At 44.2% G+C, this 13,320-nt stretch overlaps 1 protein-coding gene across 4 annotated transcripts in view; it reads left to right on the forward strand.

The window, feature by feature from the left end:
• Nucleotides 1–5,700: 5,700 nt before the first annotated feature.
• Nucleotides 5,701–13,320, forward strand: part of Tmem255a (transmembrane protein 255A) — a 52,789-nt gene continuing 45,169 nt past the window's right edge. For all 4 annotated transcript variants that reach the window (XM_027433473.2, XM_035450302.1, XM_035450303.1 and 1 more), the window contains exons 1-2: nucleotides 5,701–5,758; nucleotides 12,421–12,563. In XM_027433473.2, the coding sequence (XP_027289274.1) occupies nucleotides 5,701–5,758; nucleotides 12,421–12,563 (201 nt within the window). The remainder of the gene's footprint in view (nucleotides 5,759–12,420; nucleotides 12,564–13,320) is intronic.

A 13,320-nucleotide genomic window follows, 5' to 3' on the forward strand; every position in this document is an offset into this window, starting at 1 on the left:
ATCTCCTTCCTGTAGTAGGAAACAGATTGCTCATTCTTCAGAACACTCTTATCAAGAATCCAGCAGAAGTATGCATCCTTGTATCATTGTGCTATTTGGCTAATGTTTCCAAACTGTGTCATTTGAAGTAAAAATGATTTTGTTCTCTTCATTTTCATAGAACTCTCCTGATGCTCTTCATCACACATTAGTGATGAGAACAGAGATGGAATTTCCACTCCCCTGCCTGTAACACTCAATGTATATCATAGAGTTGGAGGAGGTTTAGTAAGTTGAAGATGGACTTTCAGGTGAAACATTTGCAAACTATTAAATATATCACAATGATTAACAAAAGATTTACTGTTTTGTCAGTTCAAAAGTTTGCTATTAAATGGGAATATTTAATCCTCAAAATAGATGAGCAAAAGTATAAATATTCACAGAGAAAAATTCTGGAAAAATGAAAACCAACCTGTAGATTCTTATTTTGGTTGTAATTAGAACTGTGAGCTGGGAACACGAGCTGGGAACCTGTTGCTCCGTGTAACTAAGCAGCTAAGGAAAGTTTTGCTATGTCGCCATTTATTTTAATAAGCAGAAAAAATCATAACTACAAAGTGTTATATTCAACAAGTATTTAAATGCCAGCTCCATACTAGGTATAGCTAAGTGATTAGTGAGGAAAAACGGAAAGCTACATATAACCACTAGGTATACTCGAAGGACAGTAACAGATAATATATAACAAGAGGACCTGGGTTCAATTCCCAGCACCCCCATGGTGGCTCCCAACTGTCTGTATCCACAGTCTCATGGGATCTGACACCCTCTTCTGTTTTCTTTGCACACCAGGCACTCACAGATATACACTTAGATGAAACATTAAAAATATTTTAAGAAGAGAATACAATGATGGAAACACGTGAGTAGTTGGAGAATTTTGAGATACTTGTGGGCTGTGACCATGCTGTCTGTCTCCTGAGACTGATCTTAACCTCTGTATTCTATTTGTGTGGTGATTATTGGATGCATTTTGCTCAGTGGAACCTGAATTTAGTTTCTTGGCTATGTCTACATATTGATGATTCTATCTTGGTATGTCTTCAGCTAGGTATCTCCTTTTCTATGGCAAACCCAAATGGTATGGGAACGCAGACACTTTCATGTGCTTTGCTACCAGTGTTTTGAAGGGAAATCTGACAATACATACTTTAAGGTATTTGGACTTCATGAGTCTTCAGTCCTACAGAAAGAACTACAGGCAACTGGAGAAAGCTGTGAGCAGGAGATGTGGTCCTCCCCAGGGAAGACCACACCAAGTGGTTGTCCAGTGCCAGTCAGTCAGCTCGGAAAACATGCATACAAGTAACATTTGGGTTTGACAGGTTATATTTAGGAATATGTATGTATATAAAAATACATATATGCATGCAATAACATTGATAGAAAGAGAAGAAGAGATTGGGAGAGGTATACAAGAGGGATTAGATGGAGGAAAGGGAAGGGCTAAATAGTGTAATTAAAATACATTTACAAAAATAAACAAAAAAGTATTTGGGCTTGATGATAAATATCAAGAGTACTGGTAACTTCTTGGAGGGTAACTGAGAAAGGGCATCCATGTTGAAAGGACAATCTAGTCAGTGTGTGTGTGTGTGTGTGTGTGTGTGTGTGTGTGTGTGTGTGTAAATGTATCAACATGTACACTTTATGTATGGGGATAAAAATTCATTTAATAATACGTATTTTGGAACTTTTGAATTAATAGTTCCACTGTAGTATTGTATCTTCTACTAAAAACGATGCAAGATTTACTTCACTTATTTGTAAATTTGAAAACTGGAAACCTTCTAAAATGTCCAATAACAGAAGAGTGGCATGTAAATGACCACCCATCCACTTAAATATCACATTATGATAAATTGCTTACTGCTATTGGAGTATGGTATTTGGTAATCAACATTCATTATGAAATGGAAAACAACAAAGCAAAGACAAAAACAGTACCACCATTGTGCCCTGGTGCTATAGCCATTTTCCTGGTACCCAAAGACAATGACCAGTTGACAGTGGGAACCATTTAAGTTTCATGGTTGAAATGAAACCTTCAACTATGGCTCTCTTGAGTAAAGACTCATTTTGTGGCGTAGACACTGAGTACTAGCTATTGACCTGAAGTAGTCTGCCTAACCTCAATCAGGAATGTGTGGACTTGGAGGTGCTCCATTTTTCTGAAGCTTCTCTGTATCTTTGGTCAACAGAAGTCTGAAAGCTAAGAAGTAAGTGGTAATAATCATTGTACAGAGACAATAGATGTGCATACATATAGGCATGTGTATGAATATGTGTTTATGTATGTTTATGATATGAATATTGTGTGGTGATCCCTTTAAGTATACATGCAGTGTGTGTGTGTGTGTGTGTGTGTGTGTGTGTGTGTGTGTGTGTGTGTGTGTGTGATCCTTCTGGCCCACAGTCCCAAATTTGGAGTCTGGAACGTACTACATTAATTTAACTAAGTCAAATTGATCATCAAAATAAGGAGGTGATTGTTTTGAGTATTCCCAGGGTGAATGTGTTAGAGACAGAGCACCATCTGGCATTTTTCTAGTCTGAAGGCTTCTGGGAAGACTCTTCATTATTGGCTTCAAGAAGATAGAGAGAATTAGGCTGCAGCTCCATTGGCAAAGTTTCCTGATGCCGTAAAATAGTTTGCAACCTAGGGCAGCACTGTATGCTTGATTAAGCTTGCAATGAAAAGGATTTATTTTAAGCCACTATAATAATTTCTTTCTTTTAATCAGAAACTAACCAAGCAATTTTACAGTAGCCTCCATTTGCATGAAATACCTGTTCCTTCATCGAGATGGCTTGTCTATTGGTAAAATTTATTAAGAGTCTATTTATGCATAAAATCCGCACATGTTTTGAAAGGAAGAAAATCAGGATGAATTCCATGAAAAATTACCCTTTGCTTTCTAATTGTCCAGCTCATTCTGAATGCAGATAAACTTTCTTTGGATGAGAAAGAAGTTTAGGTACCTGCATTAAGGCCCCCCTGTGTCTTCCTGCCACTAGTTCTCATTTTAGCCCCTCTCCTTTTCCCAGATCAAAACAGGGACCTCATTTCTGGGGAGGAGACTGCTACTACTCCATGCCTTGTCATTGCCACTGCTGCAGTCTCTGCTAGTGGTCTCAAAGTCATTTTTAACTTGATTGAGTGTTTGCTGTGTTCTAAGTCCCATACCCCCGCCCCACATAGTATGGAAGACATGTACAGAAGGCAAGTCGTTTAAACAATGGGCTCTTGGGGTTCTTTTAGAAAGTATGCTCAATTTCCACACAACTCGAGGATGCTTATGCTGCAGAAGGCAAGGCTTTCCCCTGCCCTCACTGAGTTCCTCACTGGTTTGTGGCTCTTTTTATAAAGGTCCAGTACCATATGCTCTCTGTTTCACTTGGTGATGCGTTATGTTCTACAAGAAGAGAGCTTCCTGTAGTCCACTTAAGGCAGCTTGCTACAGTATCAAGATTGTGTTTGGCATATTTCAGGCTCTCTAGTTGTATGGTTACTATAGGGGAGCCACAGATTGCTAAAAATGGTGGCGGGGAACAGTCTTCTAGCCTGTATAAAAATCTCTTTGTGTCAAGGCTACTTTCCCAGACTCAAAATAAGATAATTATGAAGCACTCCTGAGAAATCAGTGCTGGTTGCAGGGGTTCCTCACATTAAGTAGGAGATATTCAGAGTGGTAGAAGGAAAAGTAAGCAGGACTGAAAGACAATTGTTGCTACAGTATAAATACAAGTTTTCTTTTTGCCTTCCTGGAGCTTTAGGAGAATGGCCTGTACGCCTAGCTTGATTAAGACACAGGTCTTTACAAGAGTGGCCATCTTGTCTCTATCTAGGACATGTGCCACAGATCTTTAAACCATGCCTGTAGTGTAGGGCTGCTAATAATACTTGACACAGCATTCAACCTGGCCCCTGGGGCTCCCAAGTTCTTTACAGAAGCCTTCCTTTTTAACCTTCAGGAAGAATGGTTTCTTCCTTTGGAAGGTGAGAAAGGGCAAGGGCCTTTGGTTCCATTTCCTGGGTAAGGAAACAGTGTTTCATAGCAGATTAGCAAGGCAAATCTGGGAGGAACATTTTGCCCCATTCATTCTTATCAGGAGAGTGTGTGGTGTGTACACGTGGGGGGTGGGGTGGGGGTGGGTGCCTGTGTCTGAATGTGCGTGTCTCTGTGTGTGTGTGTCTGTGTCTATATGAGTGTGTCTCTGTGTGTATGTGTGTGTGTGCATATGAAGGCTAGAGGTAGATGTTGCAAGTCTTCCCTAATCACTCTCTCCGTCTTCTTTTTTGAGACAGGATCTCTTAATGGACCTGGGACTGACCAGTGACCTCTGGGATCCTCCGGTCCCTGCCTTTCCAGGACTGGGCTTACAAGCTAGTACTGCTGCACCTGACTTTTAACTTGGGTTCTGGGGAACGGGTCTCAGTCCTCAAGCTTGCAGACACAGTATGCATTGACTCATCTCCCAGCCCTGTCTGGAGAATTTTAGACTTAACTTGGATTGAGTTGTGGGAGCATGGGTTTTCATAGTAAAAACATCTGACTTGAGATCCAGGTTTGAATTACACCTCTGTTACTTAGTAGTTGCAAAGTCACAGAGATTTTTTTTCAGCTGATACTCAGTTTCTTCCTCCATAAAATGGGGCTACTGATAATTCCTCTTTCTTCCTTGTATCGGCTGCGACTGTCTAAAAAGCCTACCTCGATATAAAATTGTCTTGAACAAAAATGCAAACTGGGATACTGACACAGTGTCATGTTTTCTTTAGCCGAACCTCCTTCTAGCTCTTAGGGGGCTGTTCGTTCTAGAATTCTCAGTTGTGATGAATAAGGCTGTGTTCTCTGTCTCTAAGTGCATAATTTTATACACTCTGGTCACATCGCTTCCCAGCCTTCATCGTTCTAGACTAAAGAGTACGAATTTGTTTAATCTATCTTCATAAGGCATCCTGCCCACCCACCCCCCCAACCACCCATCCATCCATGGATTCTTCTGGCTTCAGCTGTGTGTAAGATCAGACCTGCATAAGTGTGTGTGTGTGTGTGTGTGTTGTGTGTGTGCCCCTCGCACGCGAGTGCTTGCGTCTGTCTGTCTGTCTGTCTGTCTGTCTGTCTGTCTGTCTGTCTGTCTGTCCCTGTGTGCATTCTCCGGCTCTGAACCTCTGACTCTGCCCCCTCCCAAATTATAAATCTTGTAAAAGGTTTATTGCCCAAGACCCTCTCTTCGGAACTATAGAGGCCACTTGGCCCCAAGCTGAAGCCTCCTTTTTTTCTCTGCGCAGCTTTGGCCCCAAGGGGCGAAACCGTCTCCCTGTCTGGCTTGGAAGGCTGGGAGGTGGATAACTAGGATGGGGAGGCCGAGAGGGAGGGAAGGGGGGGTCTTGCGCAAGCGCACGCTGCTGCAAGGACGCCAATGCTGCTGCCTCCCGGAGCAGAGGGAGGCAGAAGAGGAGGGAGGGAGCGGAGGGAAAGGGAGGGGTAGGCGGGACTTGGGCTGCAGCTTTCAACCAGAAGCAGTCAGTCTCTCTCAGCGCTCAGACAGACCAAGAGAGGCAGCGACGGAGTAGGATGCTCGGCGGGGCGCTCTGAGCCAGGAGCAATTGAAGCAGCTTCGAGGACTTGGGGCAACTGGACAGCTTTCACCATGCATCAGTCCCTGACTCAGCAACGGTCCAGCGACATGTCCCTGCAAGATTCCATGGGTAAGTCTAGCCGCTAGCACTGTCCTTCGGGCGGTGGTAGCAGGGGGGTAAGTGCGTTGTACCTCGGACAGCCATCTCCTGGCTGCCCCAGAGCCAGAGAGAGGGCAATCTGGTAGGGGTCCACAAACTCCAGTGTCTGGGAGGCGGACCAGAGCCTCAAGGGAGCGGCCCAGCCGTGATAAGGGTGACGACGCGCGGAGATTGGAGCGCCAAGCTGGGGTCGGAGTAGCCCTACCTAGCCCGGAGTGCGAGTGTGTGCGCGTTTGTGTGAGTGTGTGTACAGACTTGCAGCCAGTGGTAAATCCCAGCTGTTAGGGCATCAAAACACTTCCTTCAACCTGCGACTTTGCTTTCAATTCAACTCTCCTTCTTTGCAAAGTCCTCATCACTTCTAAGATCACGACTAATGATAATTAGAAGAAGCAGGGTCTGTTTTCACCCCCTCTCAACTCTCTAGGTGCTATCCTGAAATCCAGACCTGCAGTACTGGGGGAGCTGATTTACATTTCACAGACGGAGTGGGGGGGGTGGAGGTGCAACCCCAGGGAATGGGGGTTGGGGGAAGAAACGAGGGGATGCTGGTGGGACAGGAATTCCTGAGAGAGAAATCACTCATGACAGCCCAGCCTTGACATACGCAGCAGAAAGATCAACAGTCCTTGAATTTGATTTCTGTCAGCTCCAAATACACAGAATGAATGTGTGTGTGTGTGTGGGGGGGGGCACAAGAAAAGAAGATCCAGCGCAAGCCCGCGCGTCTTCTGAAGTCGCGCTTTTCCTCTTCAGTGGCATGAAGGGGGAGGGGCACATTTCAACACCTTTTTAAAAACTAGAGGATTGCTTCCGTCTTGCACCAACTTGGTGGCCCCTCGCGGGTGCTTTTCGGTAGCTACAAACGAATTAATAAAACAAAAAAACAAAAACAATTTCCTTTAGCTGTCAGGCACATTCCCAAGCCCTGTCATTTCGCTGGGAGGAGAAATTAATTTGGACCCTGGGAAAGCGGGAGGGATTGTTGATCCATGGTTCCACCTAATCTTCAAATTTGCCCTGGATGTACTTTAACAAAATTCAATTCGCCTTTTTAAGATCGCACTTCACATTCTGGAAAACTCCCCTGTCCCGAATTTCTGCCATTCAGTGTTCTCAGATCTTCTCCGATGAATTTGCAGGAACATCCACAGGGGAGGGGTCAGGAGAAGATTGAGCCCAGTGTGAGCTCTCTGTTGCCTGCAAAATACTCAGTCGCAACAAATTTCGTTCAAGGAAGGGGCCCCTGAAAGTGCTATCACCGGGATGATGGAAATATTCTTATTTCCAGTTTTTTGGCATACTTAGTTAGTATAAGCCTTGTGCTTTTCACTTTTAAGGTCGTGGTTATTTGAAACTGGATACAAAATGAGGCCAGGACTGGGGTCCAAATCCAGAGGCCTGCAGTACCAGACTCTCCAGTACCCCTGCCCCCCACTCCACCCCCACGTATACACAGGCACGCAGAACACCAAACGCACTCCTTGCCTTGGCCAGCTGTGGCGCTAACATAGCCCAGGCTCCCAGACATCAAGCTACAGTGCACAAGAGAGCTGGACGCAAGAGGGCGAGGGTTCCGCAGCACCCATTTAACTGCGTGCAACAACCACCTGCAAACCAATCCTCCCCACCCAGAGCCGTGAGGCTGCAGGGGCTGAGCAGACTGGAGGCCCAGGGCTCAAGGGCTTGATACTTGACACTGCTCTGTGGGTTTCAGAACAAGATGAAGAGAATTCTCTCCTTTATTCCCATGGGCCCCCAGCCTGTCTAGCATTTTTCTAAAGGTCTGCGCAACAAGAAGCTGAGTGGGCTTACCCAGCTCAGGTTCGCCACTGCAGTGAAAAGAATCACAGCGCTCACATAGACGAGAGACCACTGCCATGAACTGTGGTTTTGGTACAAATCCACAGGCCGAAGTCACTAGAAAATTCTGGAGTAGAGTGATGACTCTAGGTTCCCACAGTTTGGATAGGGGAGTCTCCTTGGAGTTCCCTGGCGCTGATCCCACAGCCCAGGCCTGAATCAGCATCTAGGATACTCCCACTTAACTAAGCTCTGGCAAAGCCACCTTCTTGTGCCAACAGGATAAGGAGAGGTGGTTGGTTTGTGTTTCTGCCTCAAAGGGAAGCATTTCTGAGGGGATTACTTTTATAGGCAAGACACCTGCAGCCAATAAACAAACAAACAAACAAATAAAAAATGTAACCCCCCAAAAACACACACACACACACACACACACACACACACACACACACCACTGCACCAAGGTGCCTGCACTACTTTTGCTGGTTGCCTCGGGATCAGCTGTTAGTCCAAGACTCTGAAGTAAGCAGGCATTTGGGAATTATGAAGACAGTAATTTAACTACCACGCCCCTCCATCATCCCCCAGCAAAACCCTCCTTCACTTTGGCAACAGCGCCCTCAGGCGCTAATGCACCTCTACTACATCAGGACATTCTCTCCACCCCCACCAACACATTTGTAATTTACTGAGCCATCTTTGATACCTCCATGTCTTGAATAATTTACTAAAGAAGTGAAGGTAGTAGATTTCAACGCCTTTTAGGTGTGACTGTTTGGGAGACTGGCAGAGCATTAAGGCTCTTGTGTAGGCAGCCACCTGTTTCCAGGGATGCTCAAGTCTGGGACTTCTGAGATCCACTCTGCGGCAAAGCTGACTCAGGTAAGCAAATCCTAATCCACCAAAACATTCAAGCCTGTCACAAACACTGCAGTGTTCAGAGCACGCTACCGAGAATCATTGTTACATCCCAATAAAGATTACACAGCCTCTTTTGAGAGGGGGCTATCAAGAAATATATGCAGGGGAAAAAGAAATACATACAAGGTAAAGCATTGCAGAGGCGGCATCCTATCTTACAGTAACTCACAGCTTGACTCCTGTCAGACACACAGTCCTGGAACTGGTGGACATCATATGACTTGTAGGAGAAACTTGTAGGAGAAATCACAATTTCTCTACTTACTTAGTTAAGTCCTCCAGGGACACTAGAAACTGAGCTAATGGGTGATTTGAGTAGGGGGTGCTCGATTAGGAGATTCTCTGGTGGAAGAAGCTTTGAGCTTGCTTCAAAAGAAGAGAGTGGGATTCAGATGCAAATGCATGTGGGGGGGGGCTTTGATTAGAGGGACCAGAGGAGGGAGAAGCTGATCCTGTCTGAAAGGGTGAAGCCAGCAAATGATTGGATGCCTCTAGAGCTACATCCTGGTCCTCCGGTGTCTGGGGTGGAGGTGGGGCACTGCAGAGAGGGAGGGCTGCAGTAGCTCTGCAGGGAGAGTGTTGGGGGAGCAGGAAGTGCCAATAAGGAGATTTTGGATTCACTACTATCGGTTGCAATAGCTGTTTAAGTAGGAAAATACTAGGTATCAAGTAGACAAGGTGGTGAGGCTCTTACGGTTTTGACACTGGTTAGCCATAAAGCTTTCAGTTCTGGGGAGCCCAAAAATTGTACCCTATTTCTAAAAGTTAATTCTAGAAGCATGACCAAATTTGCACAACTCCCTCAACAGACATTTTCATGAGAAAGATAGCAATTATGGGACTTTATCACTTGTTTATTCGGTAACAGCTACTTATTTACTGTGTTTCTGACACAGCAAAAGGCACTGTTTTCTAGCCCTTAAGGCTATTTTAAAGTACCTCACGGTGTCTGAGATTTTTTTATATGTTAATTTTTTGTTGGTTTTTTGAGAAAGGGTTTCTCTATGTAACTGCCCTGGTTGTCCTGGAACTCCCTCAAATCAGGCTGGCCTCAAACTCACAGAGATCTGCCTGCCTCTGCCTCCCAAGTACTGGGATTAAAGACCTGTACCACCACTGCTTGGCTTTATATGTTTATTAAACAAAACATGAATAAGATTGTCCTGTACTCACAGAAAAGTCTAAGGCCAGCCCCCAATTGTGCCTTAGAGCAGGGTTCTCCTGCCTTCTAAAATAAAGCAACAAGCAGGCAAATGGAGTAAGTCATACAGTTACCTGCCTTTTAGGATCCCTGGCCACACCTTCAGAGCACATTAAGGTAAGTCTTGCTCTAAGTAGAAATGGATTTTATTAAGTCAAATTGAAACCATAGGTAAATGGGGGGGTGTGTCTCTTCATTTCAAAAGTATTTACCCAGGAGTTCTTTAAAATAGTTACTTCTCTAAGTGTAATTAAAATCATTTGATTTTATATAGTTAAGGTGTTCCTAATATAAAATAAAAAGTGACTGGCAGAGCAGAGAATAAATAGATAGTCAATGTAGTGCCCTAAGAGTTGTCGTAGCAATTTGATCCAACACCAATCTTAGCTGGAGACGAGCCCCCCCTGTAGGGTGCTGGGGTCTTTGGGTTTTTCAACAGACAGCATTTCATTTCAGATTCTAAAGCAAAGGGAAAAAAGGATTTGCAAATGACACCGTGTGGTTTGCTGAGTCACTTTTGTAACCTGGCTGCTGTGCTTAAGTTCGAGTGATATTTGCAAAGAACACTCCAGGGCTGTGGACAAGATTAAAGGGCGGTTGGTAGGAAGGAACCAGTCACTGAGACAACAAACGAGGAAGCCTGTGCAGCCATAATGCTCCTCCAATTTAGTCTCCAAGCTTTCACAGTCGCTGTGTAAGATGCTTTCAGTGGATTCCAGGGCAGAGAAAGGCTAGAGTTCCTATGTGCATGACAAACACGAAAGCAAGCAAAGAATGGGAGGCCAAATGGATAAATGTATGTTAGAGCCCCATAGTGGATCCCTGGGAGATTCACCAAGTATCTATCATGAACTAAAATTAGGAACCCTGGTTTACCAACTCCTTTGGGTGTTCTGAAGTCAACAAGAAGGATAAGGAACCTGCAGGTAGATGCAAGAAATAAATCCTGCCTACCCCACCCTTACCCCTCTGCTATTTCCTTCCCAGAACCAGGCAGTTCCAATTGCAACGATCAGGTTGTCGTTTGCACCCCCTGATAGCTACCATAAACAAAGGACCCTGATGTCACAGGTGTTTAGGGGTCTTTCTGTTTTTCTGCATGGGGGCTGGCTTCCTATGTCACTGCAGAGCACACCCATTTACAAATCTCCTTGCCTCTGAGATTTGAGCTCTAGTGTACTATCGAGGCCTGTACTGGCTCAAAGCGCCTCTACATTTTGATGTAAAACAGTCTTAGAATAGTATTGCATTAGACTTGTACCTGATGAGTCACATCTATTAGCTCCAAGGATGACGTCAGGGGAGACCGCCAGCCCCTCCCACCTCCCTCCCTCAGAGCCTTCAGCAGAGATCACACTGGGAAAGACCCAGGGTGGCATTTTTGGACACTGTTCTTATATGGAAAGATAGCTTCAGGAGGCTTCGAGAACAGCTCTAGCCCCCGAACAGCTCTAGCCCCCGCTTCCCAAGAGCTTTCAATATCGACAAGCCTCCTGGGTCTCTCGCCACCGGTTTTTACCCCTCCTACCTTCCTCTTTTCTTTTCCTCTCCTCCCAGTAGTGCAGTCTGGGTAGCTTCTCTGCTCCCTAACTTACAGAGGGTGCAGTGAGGCCTCTCAGAATGCTGGGTCTTCTGAACAGGGAGAACTAAAGTTCTCTTCTGAGCCATTCATGATATTTAAAGCAGTGATCATACAGCTACCCACTGCTTCTTATATCCCTATCGTCTTAATGGCTTCAAGAGAACTGGATCCTAATAGTGTTGCCCATTTGGTCATTCCCCCCCCCCGAGAATTCCTGGGTGGTTAATTCTCCGGTGGTATTTCCTGTTGAGGACCCCTTCCTTGTGCCAGAGAAATGCCTGCATAGTATAAGGCAGTGCTTAGTTCCTTAAAGCATATTAAATTGAAAAGTGAGCCTAGATACCATTTTTCCATCTGACTTAATAAGCTTGGTTTTGAAAAAAAAATGTTGGTTGGTGCTATCATTTCTGATAAGCTCTGAGCAGGAAGGAGCATGGGTTTCTTGCCATTTATATTTATGGCATCCTCACATAAGCGTAAATGTGTGTAAGATATAATCCTTGTGATCTACCTCCTCTGATACAAATCTTTCTGGACTAATAGCCTTCAAACATTTACTTTATTAAGCACATTTGTTATGTGACAAATCTGGCCAGCACACCATTTTTAAGTTTATGCATGAGGCAGCAAATGTCAGAAATAAATGAAAAATAAAATGCCAGGTCCTGGCTCAGTTCTGATATTTACACTAAAAATTAAATTTCATCTCTCCAGCTTCTAAGAAAAAAAACGTTCTTAGTTGCCTACTGGCTTTAAAATATTTTCATTTAATACCCTCATACAAATGCTTCTCATTCATCATATGCTTTTATAATCTGCCCTAAAAAACACTCCACTAAGTGGGTATGACACATCTTTTATAGAATGTCAAAAACACAAAATTGTTTTGCTGTTATGTAACTGGTGAGTTTTCTCCTGTTGTTTATTTCAAAGAAGCAACATATTTTTATTAGGCAAGTGGCACCCGATGACTACAAAACGGAAAGCTCCATTCTTTTGCTGTAATTCCACTCCCCAGAGACATCCCAGTTACCAATAGGGAAAGGAAAGAAAAACCTTACTAGTGAATTTTCTCTTCTTTTCCCAGATGAAATGAGCAATTTCAATGTCTCTCTATTCTTACAGGAGCCTTCAATAGGAGGAAGCGGAACTCCATTTATGTCACTGTGACTTTGCTTATTGTGTCCATGCTAATTCTCACGGTGGGCCTCGCTGCAACTACCAGGACCCAGAATGTGACTGTGGGAGGTTACTACCCAGGAGTTATTGTAAGTACAGAGAGAATAGGTCAGTTTCTGTAGCTTGCTGGCTACAGAGTTCATGACTTCACTGTGATGGTTTTCAGTTCTGTCTGAGTTTCTAGTATTTGCTCCGATTCCCTCTCTTTACTTCTTTGTAACTACAGGAGAGACAAATCTCCTTAGGAAAAACACAGGACTCCCTTAACTAGGACCAAGATCCCAAGAATGTCATCTTATTGTCTAGGGCTTTGTTTTTTGGGTTTAGGAGTTGGCCCTTTCTAGAAGCATCAATTTTAGCTAAGTGCCTGCCTTTCAGTGTCTGTTTTCCTAATGTGATAGAGGCCACCTGATCTGATCATACCTGAAGTCTGAAGACACTGGCATCTCCACTTTTTTATGAACAGCAGCAGTCATTCATTTACAAAGTGGCCCTCCCAGGAAAAGGTGTGGAAGACATATTCTTTTTTTTGGTGGTGGGGGGGACAGGGTTTCTCAATATCTTTGGAGCCTGTCCTGGAAATCACTCTGCAGACCAGACTGGCCTCATTCTCACAGAGATCCACCTGCCTCCACCTCCCAAGTGCTGGGATTAAAGGTATGCATCACCACCGCCCGTTGGAAGACATATTCTTAATACATGCATATTTATCCATTTTTAAATCACATACACACTCACAAAATGTATGTAAAAAGGAAATTCAAACTGTAGATGAAAATGAAATTCCAATTTTAGTACCTTTTTATACAAACACTAAAATGTTACAGGATGTTATGTACTTAGTGT

This window comes from Cricetulus griseus, chromosome X (assembly GCF_003668045.3).
Source record: "Cricetulus griseus strain 17A/GY chromosome X, alternate assembly CriGri-PICRH-1.0, whole genome shotgun sequence".
Lineage (NCBI taxonomy): Eukaryota > Metazoa > Chordata > Mammalia > Rodentia > Cricetidae > Cricetulus > Cricetulus griseus.